At 39.7% G+C, this 23747-nt stretch overlaps 1 protein-coding gene across 17 annotated transcripts in view; it reads right to left on the minus strand.

Annotated features, from left to right (window-relative positions):
* Positions 1 to 23747, minus strand: part of DTNB (dystrobrevin beta) — a 201871-nt gene that overhangs the window by 153584 nt on the left and 24540 nt on the right. For 16 of the 17 annotated variants that reach the window (XM_051615682.1, XM_051615678.1, XM_051615683.1 and 13 more), the window contains 4 exons: positions 23415 to 23628; positions 19117 to 19202; positions 10223 to 10377; positions 2976 to 3081 (listed from right to left, as the gene is read on the minus strand). In XM_051615682.1, the coding sequence (XP_051471642.1) occupies positions 2976 to 3081; positions 10223 to 10377; positions 19117 to 19202; positions 23415 to 23628 (561 nt within the window). The remainder of the gene's footprint in view (positions 1 to 2975; positions 3082 to 10222; positions 10378 to 19116; positions 19203 to 23414; positions 23629 to 23747) is intronic. The other variant, XM_051615686.1, reaches the window with a different exon arrangement.

A 23747-nucleotide genomic window follows, 5' to 3' on the forward strand; every position in this document is an offset into this window, starting at 1 on the left:
TCAGAATTAGAGGCAATGTCTCACAGAAGTGGGCAGTCAGAGCAGGAGCCCATTATCAAGCAAGAGATGAGGATTAGTGAGTCTTTGGGGCCAATTCTTTCCTCCAAACCAGAGGACTGGTTTGGGCTGGCTCGTAAGGCCTTCATATGTACAACATACCACCCTTCCCAAATAAAAGATGATCCGGCTTTATATCAGCATTGATCTCTGTTTCTTTCATGTTTTTGCCTACGTTCTGGAAAAGTTTTCAATTGAAAGGAGACAGGAATTCCTGTAACCTCCTACAAACATTTATTTAAACAAAAACAATGGTGTTTTTTTTTTAATATATGCAGATACTAAACATACATAACCTTTACTAAGTAATTTCACATTATTTAGTCACAATCCACAGCAGTAGCCATGGTCAGCACATGCTTCACATCTTCCCCCTTCTGCCTAAACTTTGAAAATGACCATTTAATAGAAGATACTCAATCCAGAGCATCAGTGAACTCTTGCATATGTCCTGTTCCAGACTTCAAACTACAAAAGCTTCTGGCTTGCTTTTTTCCTTAGCAGGTACATCTGTAATCAGAGCTGTCTGTGACATTTCTTTTCCTATCACATATGTCAGTAATCCCAAGCTTATTCCTTCTACTGTCTCTGTCCTTCACATTTGCTGGTTTTCCCTTCCCATAGTCAGGCCCCCAACATTTGAGCATCCCTTAACTTCTTCTACTGTAAGGACATAACCCAGCCTCTGTGCATCAGCTGCTATGATTTCTCATTGACATTTAAAGAGAGGAACTGCTGCCTAACTCTGGAGCAAAAATACCACTTGCAACAGAATAAAAGTTTCTGAGGAATAAAAAAATGTAGTAACTTTAGAGGGCAAGAGCACTGGCATGAATTATTGATGGTAACATAATTCAGCAAGCAGCTTGGGAGGTAGTTGCAGAAGAATTAGAAACATCATTTTAATGTCACAAACTTTCAAAGTTATCCTATCAAGTTATTTGAATGCTGAACCTACGTGTAGCAAGACTCCTACGTGTAACACAGGATTAAGCCTGGATACTGGTTGGCAGAACAGATGAATGGGAAGAATCTCTGGCTTCCTGGAAGAAAGCATCAGAAAAAGGGACATGTACAGCTGCTCCCAACAAACATGGTTAGGTTTGGATCTGTGTATCCTAGAGCAGCCACATGCCACAAGAAGGACAACAGAAGCTGTCAGATAATACAGGAATGCATGGACTAATCTATACGGATGTATTATTCTGGGTATCTGGTAATTTCTTCCTGGTACTTTCAAGCACAAAAAAGATCAGATTATGGACTATCTCCAGATCTTTCCATCATTTCACCCCTGTGAAAACATTTTACCCTTGCCTAAGCAGCTCTGTGCAATTCTATCCTGACCTGCAATTCACAGGAACATTTTTACTGCCTGTTTCCTTACCTTATTTATTCCACTCTCATTGCTTTTCTTGAAGCATGAGATGACAAAAGGGTAAGAGGACGGAGGAAGAAGAAAGCAAAAAGTCACTGCTGTCCTTCTATTAATGCAACCTGTTAGATAAGGACAGGAAAGACACTGCAGCACTGTAGTTTACCTAAATTTTAACTAAACCAACCTCCCCACCTTTTTTGTATGTTTTCCTTATAAGATGTGTTTCCATGAAATTGCTCCCCTCAAAATTAATTTTTTATTATTTTTTTTTAATGAGACACACAGTTTTCAGGAGATGTCTGTAGACATGTAGAGCAATTGGGAAATTCACCTTATCTTCTGTTGCAATAAAGAAAAGGCCTGTTTAATCTGCCTGTGTTCTGCAGTGAACAAGATTGGAGCTGCAGTATTCAATTCACAACCAGAGATGCTTTGCAAGAGGCTCGAGAGAAGACAATGAAACAAATGCCAAGAAACAGCATATGAAAATCACAGCAGTACTTAACCATGTCACAGGCATAAATGTCAAGAAACAGAGAATGGAATATAAATTGTGAAAACTTAGAAACAGACTGCCAAGCTGTGCCCGCAAACAGCCAGGCAGAAACAGGAGTTTAGAGTTGATCTGGCTGCATCTTGAAAAGAAGTCTGTACACCTTGAAATGAGCATTAATGCATTAAGCAGAAGAGGGGTTAACAACTATCAGGGCAGGGGTTTTGAAGGATGATGACATGATTTTACTCCGTGGAGAAGGAAACAAATTATGAAGTTTAATGTATGAGTGTTTTTTTTCCTCTAGAATTCTCAAACAAAAGAGGATACACGTACCCTGTGTGCAACTGTACAATAATTAAACACACCACCTTTTTTTCCCCACTAAAGACAACTAATAGTTTTGATATATTTATACAACCTTCTGCAGGAAACCTTTTTGCTTCCCTGAACTCCAAAACACTCTCTCAGCCAGATGAGTTTCATCACTCCTTCTCAGTGTTAATGTTTAGTTTTTCCATTCCTTATTGCTCCTTAAATACTTTCCATAGGTAGTAAACCCAGGACATTTTAGCTAAGAGAAGGTCTGGAAGTGAGAGGAGCTCAGCGTTTACCTCCTGTAGTGAGCACTGAAGTGACTTCTACTCAAGACATGTCTGAATGGGTACCAGGATCTTGGAGATAGCACTTGAAAGTGCATGATAAAGCACAGTTCAAGTTATGTTTTCTGAAACTTTCAGAATAAACATGACCATTTAGAGAATATTGTTCTGCTGCTTGTTTTTTCATCTTCCACCACTAGAGAAGCTTGAACTCTAACTCATCTTGTGCATTGTTGCTGATTTCATAAAGAATCAGTCTTCAGCCCAGAAGTGTTCTCCCTCCAACAAAAGTCTGGCCATAAATGCTCTGGGACTGAGCCTGTTACAGTGGGAATGATTAAGTCCTTAAGTGCTTTGTTACGTGAGAAAGGACAGAATATTTACATATGTTGAACATAAACCCTGCTCTGACCAGATGTTTCAAACAAGAAAATATTCCATTTACCATTTTCAACATGGGCAAGTCTGTGCACAAGAGGCAGCCACACAAGGCACTGAGGAGGTGGATCAGCCATCAATGTGTCTAAAAACATGTTTAGCATGATCTTTTTCTGCAAAGAAAAAAAGAGATGCAACTTAATTACAAGAAAAATTTCCATTTTATATACCAAAACCTACTTCAGCCTTAAAAAAAAAAAAAATTAAAAAATTCTATTACTCAATTTTTGTCTAGCAGGAATATTTAACAGGCTATAAAGAGATAAAAATCACAATCTTCTTTGCTCAGGGAGTTCCAATCTGTATTAGGGATTTAATAAGGTATTAGTATAGGCACAATATAATAATACAAAAATAAGCGATAAACAGTTCAACAGAAAACTCCACGAAATAGAGAACTTAGTCAGGTTTGGTTCCTAAGTTGCAGTTAAAGATTCTTATTTTGAAGAACAATATAACAAATGTGAGCAGAGGTTATTTAACAATGTAGAAAACAGTATTTCAAACATGCAGACAACACTGAAAAAAGTAGACACACACCAAAAGATTACAGGTAATTACAACTAGTCTCCATACATGATTCATATGCTAAATTATTTTTTTTGAAATGGCAAAATAAGAAAAAAAAAGACAAGGGGGCAACAAAGCTGTTAAAAAATTGTCAAGAAAAAAGGACATGAAATCATTAGAAGGAAGTTAGGCATGTTAAAGAGTAATATTTTCTAAGGTTTCGAATTCAAGTGAGCAAGAGAAAACTTCTGCTGCAAATACAAACAGATGGAGATAACCAGTAAGAAAAACAGCTAAGTCTATTATGGATACAAAGAAAGAGTATGTTGGCTTTTGCATACAACAAGCTAGATGCTTAAGAACTTCTCACAGGCAGCAGACCAGCTGCTCAGATGGCACTTTTTTTTCTCACCTTAGCATATGGCAATGTTACTCCAAAAAGCATCCACACAGGGAGGGTGAGCAGTGCTAGAGGAAAAGCTGGTTTTCTAGGAGCTGTGAAATTAATTGTAGCTTTCACTTGCAACTATCATCCCCAAAATTGAAGTGTTTTTTGTTTGGGCTTTGTTTTTGGCTGTGATTTGTTTGGGTTTGTTTGGTTTTGTTTTGTTAGTTAGTTAGTTTAACTAAAGAGAAGGTTTACCTTCAAAGCATGGTTACTTCTGTCATCAGTGGCTAACCACCCTGGAGAGATAGTATGGAATTATAATTATCTATCCCAGCTAGCAGTAAGGAAAATTCTAAGAAATATTTAATCTTACTTCTTCCAAATCTATAGGGTGTCCTTGTTCCAGCCTCCTTGCTTAGTAAAAAAAAATAGCTAACTGCTGCTACAAGGGAGGCCAGCCAAGAATTTCCTTTGCCTGCCACGACATCAGAGGCACTACCTGGACAAGACGAATGCCCGGATCTTGCCTGGCAATCCCATCCTTCACTCCATCACAAAGCCAAGCCAAGCCATCCTTTGGGATATAAATAAAACACCCTGCCTCCCCCTCTCCTCGGGGGTGAAGAAACTCAGCATATTTCAACAAATGCACATCTCAGCAAGGCCAACACTAAATATGCCGAACCAAGCCCCCCAGTTTTTAACTGGGAATTAACTGACCATGGCACGCTCGCGTGACCAGCAAGTGCTGTACTGAGGACGTTAAATGGCAGCATTGCCCGTAACTGATGTGCAGATTGTGTATTTCAACCCTTGACAGAAACTTACATATGTACTGCACAATGGTAGAAATATGCCTCTAGGGTTCCCAACTTTGACTTGGCTCTCATCTCTCATCTTGTTTCAAAGATTATTACAGACAATAAATACTGCTGAGAGACAAGTTTTCTGGAGATGAGACTCAGGATCCATTTGACATCACACCCATTCTTTTAAAATATAACGAGGAGGACCCTGGGAACTACCAGTCAGCCCCACCTCCATGCCTGTTGAGATCCTGGAGTAAGTCCTCTGGAAAAATATGTCAAAAATAAAGAACACAGGAAGCTGGCTGGAGATAGCCAGCATGGCTTCACGAAGTGCTATTCATACCTGACTAACCTAGTGGCCTTCTGTGATGTGGCTGCATCAGTGTACAAGAGCTATGGATGACATATACCTGGACTTCTGTAAAGCCTTTGATATGGTCCATCACAAAATCCCGGCCACAGGTTGCCCAGAGACATTGTGGCTGCCCCCTCCCTGGAAGTGCTCAAGGCCAGGTCGGATGGGGCATGGAGCAATCTGGTCTAGTGGAAGGTGTCCCTGCCCCTGGCAAGGGAGTTGGACTAGATGACACTTAAATGTCCATGTCCCTTCCAATAAAAAACCAACCTGGGATTCTGTGACTCTATAATTAGACAGTGATATATGATACACACGGTGGCAGAAGAACCTCAACCTAACAGGAGAGCTTCTGTCTGCTATGGACAAGGATGTTCCCCAAAGACAAAAAATTGTTCCTTTAAGCAGTGAGAACCTTACAAGTTACCAAAGCCTGTGAATGGAGTGATGCAACTTCCACGTAGCTCACAAGAGGGCAGCAGGGGCACACACAGGCTTTGGGGGTTTTCTTCACTGATTCAGGCAGGGTATTTTTCAATCAATTGATCAAAAAGAATGACATGGCATTGTCAGTACTACATCTTGTCTGTCTGGGCACCGGTAATGTCGGTAATGGTTGAGTTGACAGGAAAGCAAACAGCAGCCTCCTCCTCCTGGAAATAATTAATGTGTCAGAGAAGAAGCCTAGATAAAGCCCATTCTTGTAGCTAGTCTAACATTTCCTACTGGGTTCAGAACCCAACCACGGAGCAACCACAATAACATTGATCAGTCACCATTTGTGACAAAAACAACCACCAAATAATCTGCCAGCAGATTTGAAACTCCAAGAACATTATCTGAAAATTGGCAGATGTGAAGGTACAACCAGTCATGAGGGTCAGATTCTCCCTAGGAGGACAAACACATTTTTGCACAGATTACTTTCTGTAATCACCTGCTTACTCTCTATCCTATTGCAAGAACTGTTTTTACCAATTGCTGTTAGCATACCTTCTTATCTTAATAGCTTTGAAGCCTCAGATCTCCTTGCAGGTGGGTGCAGTCAGGTTGTACCAATGCTATTTTTACATTTAGAAGAATACCACAGGCTTGCTTCAATAGCAAAAACTCAGCCAAGTATATTGTTACACTGCCAACATGCTTGTTCCAACAAGATGTTAATGCATATATTTCCCCACAAAATACTGGCAAAAAAATCACATCCCCTGAGCCAACATAAAGATATGTGACTTTTAACTCTACAGTGATCAAAACAAGTTACACCGATCTAAGCAGCTGTGTACTAGAGCCCAGCTGTATCTCTAACTGTCCTACGTATTGTGCTTAAACTGCAGCTCCATCAGAGTATATCTGCACTATCCTTCATACACAGAACCATCCTGTGCTTAATAAATATATCCTATTACTTTAACAAGACTGAACATCCCGACCATCCTTCTGACACTTGTGCAGTCAGTTCAGCTATCAGCCAACTATACCATCCATGAGGCCCAAGTCAGCCAATGCTTTAGCAAATATTTTGTGTAATACATGCACAAATCAACACCTATCTAGCCATAAAATCCCAGACTAGTTTGGATTGGGAGGGACCTCAAAGACCATTTAATTCCTATGCCCTGCCATGGACAAGGATACCTCCCACTTGACCAGCTTGCTCCACGCCCCATCCAACCTGGCCTTCAACACTGCCAGGGATGGGGCAGCCACAGCTGCTCTGGGCAACCTGGGCCAGTGTCTCACCAACCTCACAGCAAAGAATTTCTTCCTAAGATGTCCTCTCAATCTCCCCTCTTTCAATATAAAGCAATTCCCCCTCATCCTGTCACTCCACACCCTTGTCAAAAGTCCCTCCCCAGCTTTCCTGTAGCCCCTTCAGGTCCTGGAAGGTGCTCTAAGGTTTCCCCAGAGCCTTCTCTTCTCTAGGCTGAACAACCCCAGCTCTCAGCCTGTCTCCAGAGCAGGAGCTGCTCCAGCCCTTGGATCATCTCGGTGGCCTCCTCTGGACTTGCTCCAAGCACTCCATGTCCCTCTTGTGTTGGGATATACCAGTTCTGCTGGTATAGGTTGTGCTGCTGAGTTTCAAAAGAACAGCGTGCAGTTTGACTCTACAGAAGACAAGTTCCTGGCTCCCAAGTGTCTGAAGTAAACTTCTTAGCTCAGTAGAAACACAGCACTTAAATTGCTCTGTAAATGAGATACAAAATGGACACACCTCTGCAATGACAGAACAGGTTGTGCCATAAACACAGAAAGATTCTAAGGCAAGGAATGTCATGGTAATACAACATCACTATAACAAATAGATGGACTGCAGCCAAGTGAACAAAAGTCTTAATAAAAGTATGACATGGTATCTTATATCTGGGGAAGCCCCCACTTGACCTAGAATAGTAAATTATTACTGGAAGCTCTTGATACATCTGGAAGCCATCACAAAGAGCACAGCTTTTGCCAAAAGCATCCCAATAAACTTAATTTTGCTTGGGCAACAAATTTGAATTATTCCATCTGTGACCCAAGAAATGAAACAGAGTTGTGGACTGTAGAAAACCACTAACATTTCTTCATCTGTCTGCCTTTTCACCACTCTGACAGCAGTAAATTATTAGTCTTTTGCACCTCAAAGAAGTGCCTCCCAGAAACAGGACCTCCATGGACAGCCAGGAACCACAGCTGGCCAGAAAGGATTTGGTTCTTGGTAGTTTAAGTAACACCAGGGAATGTTCCTGGCACTAAAACTCAATCCTGTGAGCTTTTATGTTATTAAATGTGTGTCTGTTATTAAATGTGTGTCTGGGTGGTTTAACCACTCACTCTCCCAAATTATTCCAACATCCAGATCAGGTGTTAATATCAACGAGGAATCATTTTTTAATAAACAGTTTCCATGTAACCACCCTGCTTGAGGGAATAAGAGTTTAATAGCATGGGTGTGGCTAGACTATTCCAATTGGCCTTAGGACCTCAGAAGAGCTCAAGGCACTGTTTAGTTATCTACTACAGATGTAGCTTACATGTCTGTCATGTGAAGTCCAAGTCTGAATCCCCACAGCTTACCAATGCCATCTGGAAAGAATTTCAACAAAAGGATAGGCTGTAACAGGAGAGTATCATAGAAGTACCTCTGGGAAGCTTACTTTGAAATCTGGGAGGCATAAAAAATGAAATTAATCTAAGACAGATTATCTATCTACTTCCCAGGAACTTTGTTTCAATGTTTTCAAACAAATGAAAGCACTATCTCGGGGTAGAGTATATATCTGAATTATTTAAAAAACATTACCACTCTCTACAAACCACTAGGGATTCTGTTTTGCTGAATAAAATTAGAGCAAAGGGATTTCTAAAAGTGAATCAAAATAAAGAATTAGCCTTCTTGTTGACTGGAGCCAAAGCCAGAGAGCTAAAACATGCTGCAGGCAACACGTGCAAATGACAGAATGGTAAAACCATTTAGGTTGGAAAAGATCTTTAAGATCATCAAGTCCAACCATTACCCACCATTGCCAAGGCCACCACTAAGCCATGTCCCTCAGCATCACATCTGCACACCTTTGAAATCCCTCCAAAGACAAGGCCTCCACCACTGCCCTGGGCAGCCTGGGCCTGAAACCCTTGTCATGAAGAAATTGTTCCCAATATTCAACCTAGACCTCCCTTGACACAACTTGAGGCTGTGTCCTGACGCTTGCTCCTTGGGAGAAGAGATCAAACCCCCCACCTTCAACCTCCTTTCAGGCAGCTGTAGGGAATGAGAAGGTCTCCCCTCAGCCTCCTTTTCCCCAGGCTGAACATCCCCAGTTCCCTCAGCTGCTCCTCATCACACTTGGGCTCCAGACCCTTCCCCAGCTCCGTTGCCTTCTCTGGACACGCTCCAGCTCCTCAATGTCCTTCTTGTTGTGAGGGGCTCAGGATTCGAGGTGAAGCCTCACCAGTGCTGAGTACAAGGAACGATCCCTGTCCTGGCCCTGCTTGCTAGCTGCACTAGCCCCTGTTCATGGGTAAGAGGGAACTAAGCACTTCCAGAGTCCCAGCTTCTGAACAGAAGAAAAACCCATCCCCATTCTCACTGCAGACAACAAAAAGGGCACATAGAGCTTAGAATCCCAAGTCTGACTTTATAGCTCCAAAGTGAAGCTGAGGTTTTGCACTCAATGGCAATGCTACGTACGGGAAACTTGATTTGCTGGGATCAGTTTCCCTACACAAACAGCTTGCACTGGCACAACAGAAAGGGTAACATTTGTGGGAACTATGAATGGCCCACAAATGCCTCGGCCAGTATGGAAACAGAAAAATAACCAATAATTTATTAATTACATTATTAGTAGAATAAAACTCTGTCCTCAGGAACTCACAGATTGGCTGGAGCCCTCATTGCTTCCTAAATCAAAGGCTGTTTCCTGCCATGTTGTATTTCAAATACACTAATGGCTAATTACCTTAAATTTAGCAAAATGACCATAAATTCTAAATCTTCAGAAATATTTCTTCCAGAACATAACCACGACCAGAGTCTAATTTTAGGCCTAAGATTATCTAGGTTCATGTGTACAGTTGATTTAAGGATTATTTATACTACTTACATTATCTTAAATTAGAAACAAATCCTTGGAACCATTAAATTACATCTAAAATGTATGATAAAAAGGTCTTTTAAGATCATTACTACAACGTCTACTCCAAACATTACATGTCATGGAAATATTTTGGAAAAAACAGCTATACCAATAACCACAACAGTGAATTTGAATAAAAAAGAAATTGTACAAAATGTATTTATTTTGTACAGAGCTAATCAACTAGCAAGGGATTTGTTGAAACTGATACTTTTAACACACTGAGAAAGCTTAAAAAAATAATCAAGTGGAAATGCTGTGTCTCATGTTTTAGAAATTAAATAGGTCATCCACACTGTGTGCCTGATGGATGAAGGGAAACAGGAATTTCCCTCCAAGGAGGGGGAACAACTTAAAATTGTGGAAAATCCTTTCACTGCCTAAGCCCTAGACATACTTTTAAAAATTGTTCAGAGTTTCTTAACACTGCTTAGGTTGTATAGTGTATATTACCAACCCCCCACCCTCCAGCCCCCATACCAACCCCAACCAAAGCAGCCAGTGGACTGCTTTTAGAAGAAAGCACTACATGAACAAGGAATGCAACAATCCTGGTTTGTTAACTCTTACTTGTTGTGGGAAACAGGTCCGTACAGAATGCTCCGTGTATCCAAAAGAAGGCCCCTCAAACACAGCTGTTGGGAGTTTTAGAACTTCTTTCAAAAACTGATCAAATTTTGTAAATATCATTAGTCCATTTGAGTCTGATATTTGAGAGAAAATATCTGTAAAAAAATAAAACCCTATAGTAAATATTTGCTTACAACAAAAGAAAAAGTATTTCAACCCATTTAAACCATTTCATTATTAACATAATTTCTCATCACTTGCCATCAAGATAAAATATATCAATGAACATATCTGAACATGCTATGATATAAGTCTTCCCACTTCCTCCATACTACCTCACCCAGTCTTGAGAAAAGATTTTGCCAGTGTATCAACTGTAACAGCAAGAAAGCAGAAGCTTGGAGACATTATAAAAGTAACAACTTTGAGTTTACACCTTCAAAATAACACTACATAAAATCCTTTGAGAAGTCTCCTAGAATTAAGAAGTCGTAAGAATCACAAAGTCAATACTCTGAGTACATCTGGTGCATGTCTGGGCATGTTGAAGTGACACAGCATTAGGAGAGAAGGGAAGCATTGAGAAACTGGGGTGCAGTGACCTCCAGCTCCCAGGCTAAACCCATGAACCACTCAGCTGAGTGGATGGAGAAGAGGAAATTTGTTTTAATCTTATATCTGATCTTATCTCAGAGATGCTGTGCACCCTGAAGAGTTAGACTATGAACCTTTGTCCCTATGCAAGAAAAATGTTTGTGATGAGACAAGGTATGCTTTTTTATTAGCAATGTGGGGCTAAATGTATCTCTGAAAAAGAAAAAAGCAGATGGAGAAAGGTGTTCAGCTATTTTGTGTATATTTGGAAAATGAAAAGTAGGGAGGGCCCCAGGAGGTGGCAGGAGAAGGGCAGCATTCCAGTATTTTCAGACCCACGCCATGCTCCGAGCTACAGGCACAAGGGTGGATGGATGTCTCCTGAGTCTCCTGCTCTGGAGTCCCTCCATCCCCTTACCACACAGGGCTCAACTGCTCTAGCCATTTCATGCCTTCCACTCAGAGCTCCCAGGTCTTGCATCTCAGAAAAGGTTAAAATATAGGAGAAGATGCCTAGCTGGCATTGTAAGAAAATATTGCCATGTAAAATACTAGGGGAGCTGCATGCAGACAAAGCAGAACTGCCCTGAGATAAAAAAATCTCTTTGGAAAAGAAGAGTCTCTCAAGCAGCAAAACTCGGTCTCTCATAAACTTGCTGAGCCCAATTACTCTATAAAGGAAGATTTCTCTAATAAGAGCACTAATATCAGCAAGACCTAAAATTTTCCAAGATGTGACAGATACCGGAATTCTTCACTGAACAGCCACTGAATCATCTTTGAGGTTACTTCAGACACCATCAATAATTATAAATAAAAAATTATTTGTTTACAGACAATAAGCTGGAATTAAGGGATCAAAACTAGGTCTATAAAAATATCTAAGTTAAGGGTGATTAAGCTATCCAGAATTTGTATAATTGGCTAAACAGACAAGATTGAAGTGAAGGTCTGAAGACCTTGCTGAATTTTGAATTATTTTATAAGGTATATGAGGAATAATGGGGGGGCACTGTTTAAAAAGAAAAGAAAAAAAATGGGAGTCAGGAAGGAATAGTGTATTTTAGAAAATTAAGCCAAGCAGAAAAATTAAATTTAACCTGAAAATTGAATGTGGAAGAAAAGTCAGGATCAAAATACACACAAATACGAACTATGGGAACAACTAAAATTAATTAGAGACCCAAACTTCCAGAATCCTAATCCATTCCAGAACAGAATCACTCCAGAACTGACATATGCACAAAACTGCAGGTCTAGTAATAAATCTGTCAAGATGGGACTGGCAGAACACAACAGGAACATGACAGTATTTGTATTTAAACTAGGACAGAAGTCTTCTGGGTAAATACAGTCTATTAATCTGAACTCAACAGTATTTAAGATGTAAATGATTTTAAGGAGAAAGTTAATTAAAGCTATGGCAATAAATAGAAAATGAGTTAAAACAGAACAGGCTATATCAAGTGTAAATAAAAACAACAAAAACAAAAAACAACCCCAAGCCCTAGTAGCCTGTATCTTACAGTCATTAAAAAGTGATTTTTATAGTCAAAGCAAAGTTGAACTCATTTACGTGTGAAACTTCCACATGGGAAATTACCAGTGAAATTGGAAAATATAAAGATTACTAGGACACAATTACATAGCCATCTGCCCTTTTGAAGGGAAGTAAATTACCCTCAAAGAGAAAATGTCAAGCTAAACAGCAGCTAACAGTGCAATTTCTCCAGAGCTCACTTCAGGGACAAAAGAAGCATGTGCTAACAGTTTCCTGATGACAAAGTATTGTATTTCGATATAAAATTTCAGTTTCATGCTACTCCACTTATTCTCTGCTATGAGAGAATAAGAAATTTAGAAGCACAGAAAACACTGTTCAGTTCCAAAGATCCCAACATAAAATGATTTTTGTGTGACTCATCTTTTCCTTTTTTAAATTTTTGTCTTAGAATTTACATTAAAACTCATGTTATCACATTAAACCTGCCCAACAGTTCCCTCAAGAGCCTCTTCTCAGCTGCTTGGAAATGCCAAAACTGACTGTTCTGTGATTTCCAGTCAAGGCATTTGCCTGATGCTTTGTACAGCACCAGCTGAAGGCTCCACCATTTCTCCCATGAAGTTAAAAGCAAAGCAACAGAGACCTGGCACCCTCATTTTCTAGCCTTGTGACCTTGAGTGTATCCTAAATTTCAGCATTCCTACTAAGTTGTGAATTTTTATTGCACAAATTCATAAAAAGTTTGTTAAATACCAGGTTTAATATCAGTAAAAGCCAAGAAAATAAATTTAACATTAATTAATTTGACTGTGCTTTTGGGGGTGGTGTGTGTGCAGGTTTTTTTACATTAATCTTAAGTATGTATTAAGGTTAAAAGGACAATTCAGGGAAACAGAGGGCCAGTCAGCCTCACTTCAGTTCCTGGGAAAATCATGGAGCTAATCTTGGCACATACTCCTGAGCACACATAAGACAAAGTGACTGAGATCCATCAGTATGGATCTACTGGGGCTAAATCACGCCTGACCAACTCGGTTGTTTTCTGTGCAAAGATGACTGAATTATAGGTGTTGTTCACCTCAACTTGAGCAAGACTTTTTACTTTTTATTTCCCTGCAACACTCCAGTATCCAACCTGCAGTCTGCATGGTTGAACAACAAGATGAGCAAATAGCTGGTTGGCCTGATCAGGCTCAGAGGGTAGTGGATAATGGGTCAAATTTACTTGAAGGCTACTGCTGGAATCTGTCCTGGGATGTGTCTTGCTCAACACAGCTATTGATGATCTGGGAGAGGTGCCAGAGTACACTCTTGTCAAGTCTGCAGATGATGACAAATTGGAAGGACCAGGTGATACCCTTGAGGGGAAGGGCTGCCATCCAGCAGGACCTGGAGGAATGGCCCTGCAGGAACTGTACGACATTCAAAAAGGGCAAATGCAAAGTCCTGCCTCTGGGAAGGAAGAGACTCCAGCAGCGATCCAGGATGGGGACTGCCTGGCCACGGAGCAGCTCTGCTGGAAAGGTCCTTGTGAGTTTTGAGGTCACAAGCTGAACATGAGCCAACAGCGTGCTCTGGCAGCAAAGGTGGCCAACAGCATCCTGGGGTGTATAAGCAGGAGCTCAGTTAGTAGAGGGAAGTGATTATCCTCCTCCACTCAGCACTTGTAAGACCTCTCCTAGGTACTGTGTCCAGTTTTGGGACCCCCCAGAACCAGATGACTGTTCAGAATCACAGAATATGAAAGACAAACTGAAGGGAGCTTTGCAGAGAGCTACAAGGATGGTTAGCACGATGGAACACTTTTCCAGTAAGGAAAGGCTGAAGAGACACAAGTCTTCAGCCCAGAGAGCTTGTTCAGTTTGAATAGATGTGATATGACAACAAATCATGTGTTATTACATGACTTTATTACATTATTATACTACTCGTACTCGTGTTTTTATTTTTTTACTACTACAAGTAGTAATATTATTATAACTACTAATACTACTACTACTTTGGTCCACTGATAAGGACCAAAACAATTCCCTTTCAACCACCACTCCTCCAAAAAACATACCTGGACCACAGTCAGGCTAGTTTAAGTACGGAAGATTAACTTTCAGGGCCTTTGTTATGGGGAACTTAGTATTTAGCACACATTATATGAATTTTTTAGGCTGAACATCAGTAAGAACTCAAAGCTTATCAGAGCCAGATAGTGAGTGGAAAAAAGGAGCTGGGGCTTGAGGGAGCCAAGAACATCACACGTGTAGAGTCAGTCATTGGAGAAGTTGGACAGCCCTTAAAATAAGCAGGATGGAGTCTTGATTAACTTGAAGTTCTGTTTGTAATTTACTCACAGAAATGACATGGAAGGAAGCAGTAATCACTTCACATTGAATCTACTTTAATGCCAAAATGAAGTCATCCAAATCCACAAAAATTGACACTTTTATATGGCATTACTTGGGCTTAAAAAGCTGTGACAAAAATAATGAAGTTCATTACAGTAGGCTGGGTTTACAATCCCTACCTTGCACACCATGTAAAGGAACTCCTTTGCAAGGAGTATCGTATCCCAGGAAATCTGTCTCTTTTTCCAGAGACAGCAAAGTGATATCACTGGAAAACTCACATTTCATATGTGCTGCCAGACACTCTATGGACTGAAAAACACTCCCTTTGTTCATATTTTCAGCATTCAAAAGAATAAGCCTGTACATATGCAAGTGCAGAGACCAAGTTCCTATTGTTCACATAAATTATGAGGAAAAAATAAATTATTTACAACTTCTAGGATTTCCAGAAAGCTTTAAGTTCCAGCTGGGCTGGAGCAGACAGCCTGCTTAGGCAAGGGAGCAGAGGCAGTGCAGGAGTGGGGGTGGAATTAGGGGAACAAGTAAACTGGAAACAGAAGTTCTTCAGTGATGAAATGGGTCAGTAACCAGACAGGTGGGAAAGACAGGAAAAGCAAAATAAAAAACCAAAAACCCAGCAAATTCATATCTCTCAGAAGAAGAAATAAAGACTGTGAGAACAGCTAAGGCAGATCAGATCAGAAGTCTGTTTATCCAAAGAGCAGATGGCTCAGGCAAGCACGTTCCCCAGAATATTCCTCCACCCACTGAGAGTATCTTTGCATTCAGCAACCTTTGATGAATTTGCCTTCAGTGAAATTGGTTCAAGGAGTAATTGAGTGGTGTGTTCAATACCAACAACGTGCTTTGGTAAAGTTTTAAGAAGTATTGGTTTGGGCTGTTTCAATCTGTCACTAATTTCAGCTGCTGGAAGGGCAAAGAACAGCTGTTTTCACCACCAACACATCGCTCATGATTTTCCAGAACACTATCTGTTCACCACCATTTTTTTTCCAGGTTGAAGAATCCTGCTCTGTCTAGTTGTTTGTTGTACTGAAAGCTTCTACCTTTGATGATTTTTGTTGTTGTTCTCAGAAAAGATGTATCAGAACTGGAAAGGGCAGAGTACCACCTGGGGGTACCTAAAGCAGCACCATTCAAAGCACAAAGCACCACAGATTTATAAGTGCCTTTACCTCTCCCCTTTGTTTTTCACTCCCTTCTCCTCTGTAACATTTCCTATGCTTTTTTAGCCATTTCTAAACAGTGTCAACATCTTCACAGAAGCATAGCTCCAAGATCTCTCATCTGAGCAGTAACCTTCTCAGCTCGCCTTTCTGTGCATCACGTTAGGATTACAGTGCCCTCCTCCAGCATGCACCACTTTGCATATATTCACACTGAATTTCACCTACCATTTTATTTCAGTTACTCAAGTATTGCCAGATCATACTGCAACTCTTCAGTCTATTTTAGCTTTTACTACACTGATTCACATTGTATCAAATTGTCACTTTTCACTGCATTTTTCCAGATTGTTTATGACAGTGTCAAAACCAGTTTAGGTCCAGCACTATCCACTGATCTCAATAGAACATAAAGGATCTTTATTGCTCTTTTTTGATTCCTTTAGCCAATCTTCTACCTGCACAAAGACCTACCCCTTTCATCAAACTTATAAAAGTCTTTGAGTGTTTGATAAGGGACCTCCCTGAATGCCTTTCAGAAATCCAGTCTGTATCAGCCAGAACTCCTTTGCCTATCTTTTTTTCTTTTGCCACCTTTAAAGAATCCCTATGGTTTTATAAAGTATCCCTTCAAAAAAGCCATTCTCCCCAACAATAAAATCTCACTTATCCATACATTAGCTAATTCTATTCTTTATTACAAACAGCTTGCCTAGAGCATACAGGTATACAGGCCCACAGCTACTCACATCCCCTCCCAAACTTCACATGCCTTTTTCTTCTTCCCCTTCTTTTGCCCCTTAGAAAGTTTTCAGATAACCAGCAGTTAATACTTCAGCTATTTTACTACTTCAGTTCTGGTGATACTCAGAAACTTCTGCTAACATGACACCTTCTCTCCCCTGCCGTCAGGAGGTTTGCAAGATCCAGCTATCCTTCATCTCAGATTTTCTCCATGTCCCACAGAAACCTGTCCTATGGCCTTGTCTGAAAAACCAACAGCCTAATTCTATCTTGTCTTAGAGCAAATTTTTCCCTACTGCATAGATTTCCTGTACTCCTAAAATCTCAAGTTAGACAAAATTGTCTAGGAAAAGGGGATTTTGGCTATCATGCAATTGAGACTCTCTTTATGTCCAACCCTGCACATTTCCTTCCAGCTAAGTAGAGACAATAATGATTGCATGAAGGGACAGAGGAGTATCCAGAAGGGACAGAGGAGTGCCCACAAGAAGATGGTGCATGTGAAGGAAGTCCCCTGACCCTACAAAGTAGTGGCAAATCAACATTACTGCTACAGTTACAGATAAAGACATTTTTCTTTCTCAGTTGACTCCTAAGGTATTATACCTAACAATTAAAAAAAACCCAAAACCCTCATCAAAACCAGGTTTTAAATAGACGTGATCAACAGTTTGTACTGTCCTAAGAACTAGCCCAGAAACATCATATGGTGGGAAGTCAGTGTGATATACAGAAAAGGCAAAGAGAAGAGCTGAGTTTTAACACTCAATTAAAAAACAAACAAGCAGAAGTGTTACTGTCCAAAACATGTCAAATACCAAGTCACATGCTCTGTGAAAATGATGCTTTACATCCAAAGCGAAGTGCACCAAGAGAAAAAGAACAGTAGATACTGGAGGAAAGATCTCAGCAGCACAATGCAAACTAAAAGTCAGCTGATAAAATACAAGAAAGAAGAAGTAAAAGGCACAACAACCAGAATATAACAAAGCTATCAGCAGCAGCACTATTCAGTGATAGTCAAAAATCTTTCCTCCAATGTGTATGACCATCCGTTAAGAATTTTTATAAAGTTAGAGGGGCAAAGGAAACAGGAGCCAACAAAGTAAGAAAAAAGGAAGCTTCAAATGCTATGAGGAAAAACAAGCATTATGTAAACCTACCGAATCAATAACTTGAGGCTTAATGTCACTTCCAGAATGATACCTCGGTTTTTGTCTAAAAACATCAAAAATTTACTGGTTCTTATAACATTTAATTGCAGTGGTTAATTGCCTTTTCCACTAAAGGGTCACACTGCCAATTGCTTGATGTGTTTTCTTGCTAATTCTAGAACTAATGCTCCTTTTCTGTCCCAGGCCTGTGTTCAACTGCTCATCCACTGCAACCTCCTCAAATCTTATGCTAATTAAATCCAAAATGTCATCTTTTTCTGAGGAGATACAGTCTCTATCTTTTTTACCCCGTATTTGATCTTGCATATTTTCTAGAGGCAATATGTTAATAATGCATAAGAAGTCTTAAATAATCTCTGTCATATATGCATGTTCCCTTTATTTAACTCTAATCCTTAGTCACCTGCACCTTGTTTTTAATTGGAGAGTTTTAGTTGCTACCAGATAAAAAAAACCAAAAACCCAGCATGTCCTGATACTGAAACATGTGCAGCCTTAATACTAATACGTGCATGCAATGATTTCTCACTATTTTTCAGACCTTGTCATGTAACTTAAGTCAGCACACTAGTATTTAATGTTGTTAGTGCTAAAGCAAGTACATTAAAGACACTTAATGATGTAAAAAAGTCTAAGGAATTATTTACAATGGATTATTATAGCTAACTTTCATAAAGAAAACTTAGGGTAAGGTAGAGATGACAAGACCTGAACAGCAAAAGCTAGCATTGACAGCAAGATTAAATTCCCAAAATTCAGGGTGGAAATGGAAAAAACCCAAACAAACCACCTGTAACAGTACACCTTGCCTCTGGGAAAGACAGGACAAGAATTACTACTAAAGGACGAGAACAATGTTTATGGGTATCACTGATTCTCTACTGATACAGCAGAATGCTTATGGAAACAAATAAGAATGGAAGTAAGATTGATGATAAGAGATTTAAAAAGGATTTAAAAATCAAGAACTGAGAAGCTGGAACTGCAGAACGAGAAGATGCGGAGAGCACCTCAGATGAAGCAGATGATACACAGAATCCTCCCAACATCCTCAAAACAAGGGAAATGGAGACAAATTTGACATGAAGTTTTATATTTAAAGAAGTGTTGAAGCATTTTAAAATAAACAAATGTACTTGTAAAGCCTATGCAGTAGCAAACTCAGTATGTGTTATGGCCAGCAGATGGCATGGGTAACAAACACATTATTAGAGCAAGCTTCATCTCAGTATAATGACTGCTGTATAAGAAAAGAAGTCAGCTTTCAGAATCTAACACAGTAAAAAAGGGGCAAATAACAGAAAGAAAATATTTCAGAAAATGCTTTGACTTCCTTGAAAATACTTACATCTTAGTTTGTCCAGTATTTTACCACCACACATCGTTGCTAACATCGCTTTCACTGAAAACACCGTCAGCTTCCCATGGCCCTCACTGTGAAAAAAAATTACATGGAAGTAATGACTACGCAGAATGATAAGTAACAAATGTACTTGTGACCTAGGAAGAAAATAGATAAATGCAATTTGCCACTAAGATCTGCACAACCAATTTAACATAACTATAAACCAGTGGTAACTAGCATTTTAAATACATTGGAAGAGTTAACAAGTGTCTTGTCTTAAATGTTCTTGAAGAATTATGAAAAATGCACCAATAAAGACTACCATTTGTCTTGTTCATCCCATTATTGTCCTATGAAAAAGTGTTTTTTTTCCATTAAAGTACATTTGTTCACTGTAAAACATCTAATTTTTACATCTGCTACACCTTTTGTTAGTTCCTTTAAATTTTTCTCCTTGATCATATGTTCAAATACACATTTAATGCTAAAACCAGTACAGTAATTGATAGCTGATGAAGAAGCTGTATATCATCCTGAATATACCACATAGAACAGGAATAACATGAACAGTGTTTTATTCTAATGTAAGTTAATACAGCTGCTGTGCTGTTAAAACAGATGGCACATTTGGGGAATTATTTTCTAGCATCAGCAAGAGAAAATTAATTTGTCTCTAAGGAAAGAAGGAAAAAGCCCATTCAGCAAGGTATGAAATGTAGAAACAGCTACGTGTACTATTTCTGTTACCAGAAAGGAAGATAAGGATGAAATCATGAGGGAAGAAAGTCACCAGAAACACAGAAGAGCTAAAGCACAGCACAGCTGGTATCAGGAACAGTTTCTCCCAGCTTAGTGCTGACCCAGAAGGCACACATGCTCCACCCCTGTCTCCTGAATTTCTCGTCTTTCATAACAATAAAGACAGGAATCAGAGAACTGATGCCATTCAGTATATGCCATTAAGAGAGCCACAGTGCAGCAATGTCAGCATAAATCCACTGTTAACACGCAGTTGGCTGAATGTTTGTTTAGTGGTGTGTAGGGCAAAAGAAATGTGTGTAAACAAGGGGAAAAGCTGTTGGAATTATGAGCAACTTATTGCCTAACAAAAATGTACTGAATCATTCTCCTTAATTATAAACAGCAACAGTGGTAGAGACTGATAAACCACCAAGGAAGTTAAAGTAATATAAAAGGAGAAAGATAATTAAAATAAATTCAAGTAACTGTAATTAAATGTATTAGATAATTTGCACTGTGATGGAAAATACGATGATGGAGAAAATACATTATGAGTATTGGAAGGTATCTAGAAAATCTCTAGAATACTTCTCAGTGGAAACGAGATGTGAATTTAATATTTGCACTTGGATGACTACCACTTGGAAAGTGTTAAGAGTAGAATTACTCAAAGCAACTATTTGCTTATGGTATTGAAGAGGTGATTAGGTCTAACGTGAATGACAGAAGCAACAACTTTTTCCCCATTTATACTCATGAATACGTAAATACTATATTCTGGTAACATTTCATGCTCCTAGAGAGGCAATCTCTCCTACAGCTACAACTGCAGGAAGGTCTGGGAAGAGGAATGGCCATTTGATGGCCATCTCCTCCCTGATACCCAGTACACTTTTAACTGTTAGAAAAGCTAAACAAAGGGAGAAAACTAAACAAGTTAGGTATCTATTTCAAGCCATATAAAGGCTTTAAAGTTAACAAGGTGAAGATCTCAGTTATTCTGTCTGTCATTTCTCTTAAACAACTTCCTCAAAGGACTAAGTTAGCAGTCCCTAAAAAAAAAACCACACAACAAGCCATGTTGGATTTGACTACATCTGAAATTGGCTGTCTGAAAAATTCATCCTCTTCAAGCCTTGACCTCCACTTTTATCTAAGCAAACCTTAGTAATTCAAACCTACTTAAGTTATAGTCTCAGCTGCCCTTCTCCTTTTCTTTTTAATAGGCATGCATTTTCTCACAAAAGAAAGGTCAGCACTGAATTAATTTCCAGAAAAAAACAATTCACTAAAGCCATCAGTATCTCCTCACAGGACACGAACTTATCCTTTCAAAGGTATCTCATGGTGCCTTCAGATATCAGGCCTGCTTCTGTTAACATTCTGTTTATTGATCAAGAAAAAGCCCCAAACTCCTCCCCTGCAATCTGACAGAGGTGTAGTTATTGAGCAACTCGCCAAAATCTGTTTGAACCAATGCTATTCGATCTGCTGAACTCCCAACCAAAAGGAAAAAGGGCAACATTTTCAATCTTATTTTGAAACTCCTGTAACAAGCAGGAGTTTTCAGGATTGGAAACAGAACTGGGGGACTTGTTTAAAAAAGAGTAAGCCTGTGTACATGAGGCTTCCTTCAGCTGCCTCAAGAAAGCCCCATAACAGTAGAATCATGGAATCGTTTCGGTTGGAAAAGTCCTTTCAGATGCTCAAGTCCAACCATTTGAGAGGTTACTGGGAAAACCAGACAGAAGTAAACTGCCAAATACCTCTGCAAAGGTCTGGGTGAGAAGGCAGTGAAGACCATCTTGCCACAGCTGTTCCTCCTCCGAGCTCACCACCGATGCAGTATGAGCCACCGTTTCTGCACTACGATCACTGTTGTTCTTTGGGTCCCTGCAAAGTGCTCATTGTGAGAGCTTTTCATGCTTATCTAACAAACTCTAAATTGAATATTTCCAGCCAAAATCTAGTCAAATGTTGCTTCCTGCACCTGTTTGGTGGCATAGTGACAACTTTGTGATGCTACCACCAGCACTACATTGTAAGAAACTACAGGACATCATGTATTCAAAGTACCACACAGCTACCCCAATGATGCAATTCCAGCACAGATCTGTATTTGTTGTTTTGGTTTGGTTTTTTATTAAATAAATGTCTGCCATGTTGATGAACTCCTGGAGAGGGAGCTTCAGCTCCGCCTCTCCTTTTATTTTTGGTTCTCCCTCTACACAAAGCAGCACAGCATCCCAGCTTCTCTCTCAATCCCACGTGTCAGACAGAGGAAGCTAAAGAGAAGCTGCTGTACTGGGCTGGGATCAAGCATGCTGCTGCAGTTCCAGAACAGGCAGAACTTGCAGAACTGGGGGCACTGTGGGTAAAAAAACATCTCTAACTAAAGCATCGATCTTTTGAGTCAGCCCCTTCAAAACATGATAATTTCTATTTTAAAATTCTGTATTTTCTAGTATGATCAGTCTCAGAATAACTAAGCCCATCAGCTAATTCTTACAACTCACCTTACAACTAATACCAAATCATACCTAAGCAGAAAAAGACGTTTGATTTTCTTGTCATTAAAGTCTTCCCGCTCTGAGCTTTGTGTTGTTTTTATCTGCCCTAAGTGAGACAGGGGTCTTTCTGAAGTCTTGGACTTATTTTGGGGAAGCCTAGCTTCTGTTTGGTGACAAAAATAAGTCACATTAGGAAAGGATCAAAGTCCAATCATTACAAACAGAACAACTATTTGGCATATTCAGAGCTGCAGATTTCTTGGGTAAAACTGCTCGGTCTTGTGACAGCCTCCTGGCCACAAAGAGTTCTCTGCTGCTAGGGGAGAGGGCAAAAGCAGAAGAAAAATGAGACTGAAATAATAGCTGACTGTGAGAAAGAGAAGACAAAAAGAAATGCTCAACAGTGAAAGATTTGCAGTTGCTACTCAGAGAGCCTACAGAGACACATCTACTCAAGAAGACCAGCAGCCCAAACTGTGAAAGGCTGTGAAAGAAACTCATGAAACTGGACACAAGGACAGTACCCTGAACAAGAAACCAAGCTTCCTTCCGCCAAGAAATGAGAATTAGCCTTTATGGGGTCACAGCATGTTAGAATGGGATCCAAGCTGACTGTCAAAACAAGGTAGCATTATAAAATGGTTGTGTTGATCAGGATTCAATAAAACACTTTCACTTTTTAAAACAGTGCTATACCACTACAAGGTTAATATTACAGTCTATCACAGTCTGCGGAACACAGTTTCGCTTCATCTTCCGTTCAGATACATGGCTTACAGCAGTCTGCAAGTTCCAGAAGGCACTAACTCATCTTTCTTACGAAAGCAACTTTTAAGACAAAGTGTTGCTGCTGTGGCAATGTAAATGTCTGCAGGCACTACTGTGAGATTAAATATATATGTGCATGGTGCATGTGTGTGCAACACACAATTTCATGAACTTGAGAAATAGCATGCGGACAGTTTGCCAGAGACTCATGCAGTTGTTGGCTGCATTCATCTAACTAAAAGAGAAAATTAGTTTAAGAATACAACTAGAGGAGTTACTAGCCTGTCATATGCTGCTATCATGAAGTTGAGGAGGAGGCTGATGGATTGCTCTACACTGATTTGGTGAGTAGAAGGAAGGCGTTTGTTTAGCTGGTAGTAGATGGATGAAATGATTGTTTCTAGTCGAGACACGTTGATCTCTGTGTTATGATCCAAAGTGTTAAGGCCATTATCTCGGAAGGCTTCAATCATATTCCAGATATCAACAAGATGAACTAAAAATAAAGGAAAAAAAATTAACTTCTATTCTACAGTGCATGCAAGCTTACTTTCATGGTACTATTTCTGAAGACTATGTTAGCTGTTATTTTGGAAAGAAGTTACTTATTTGTAT

The sequence above is a fragment of the Apus apus genome, chromosome 3 (assembly GCF_020740795.1).
Source record: "Apus apus isolate bApuApu2 chromosome 3, bApuApu2.pri.cur, whole genome shotgun sequence".
NCBI lineage: Eukaryota > Metazoa > Chordata > Aves > Apodiformes > Apodidae > Apus > Apus apus.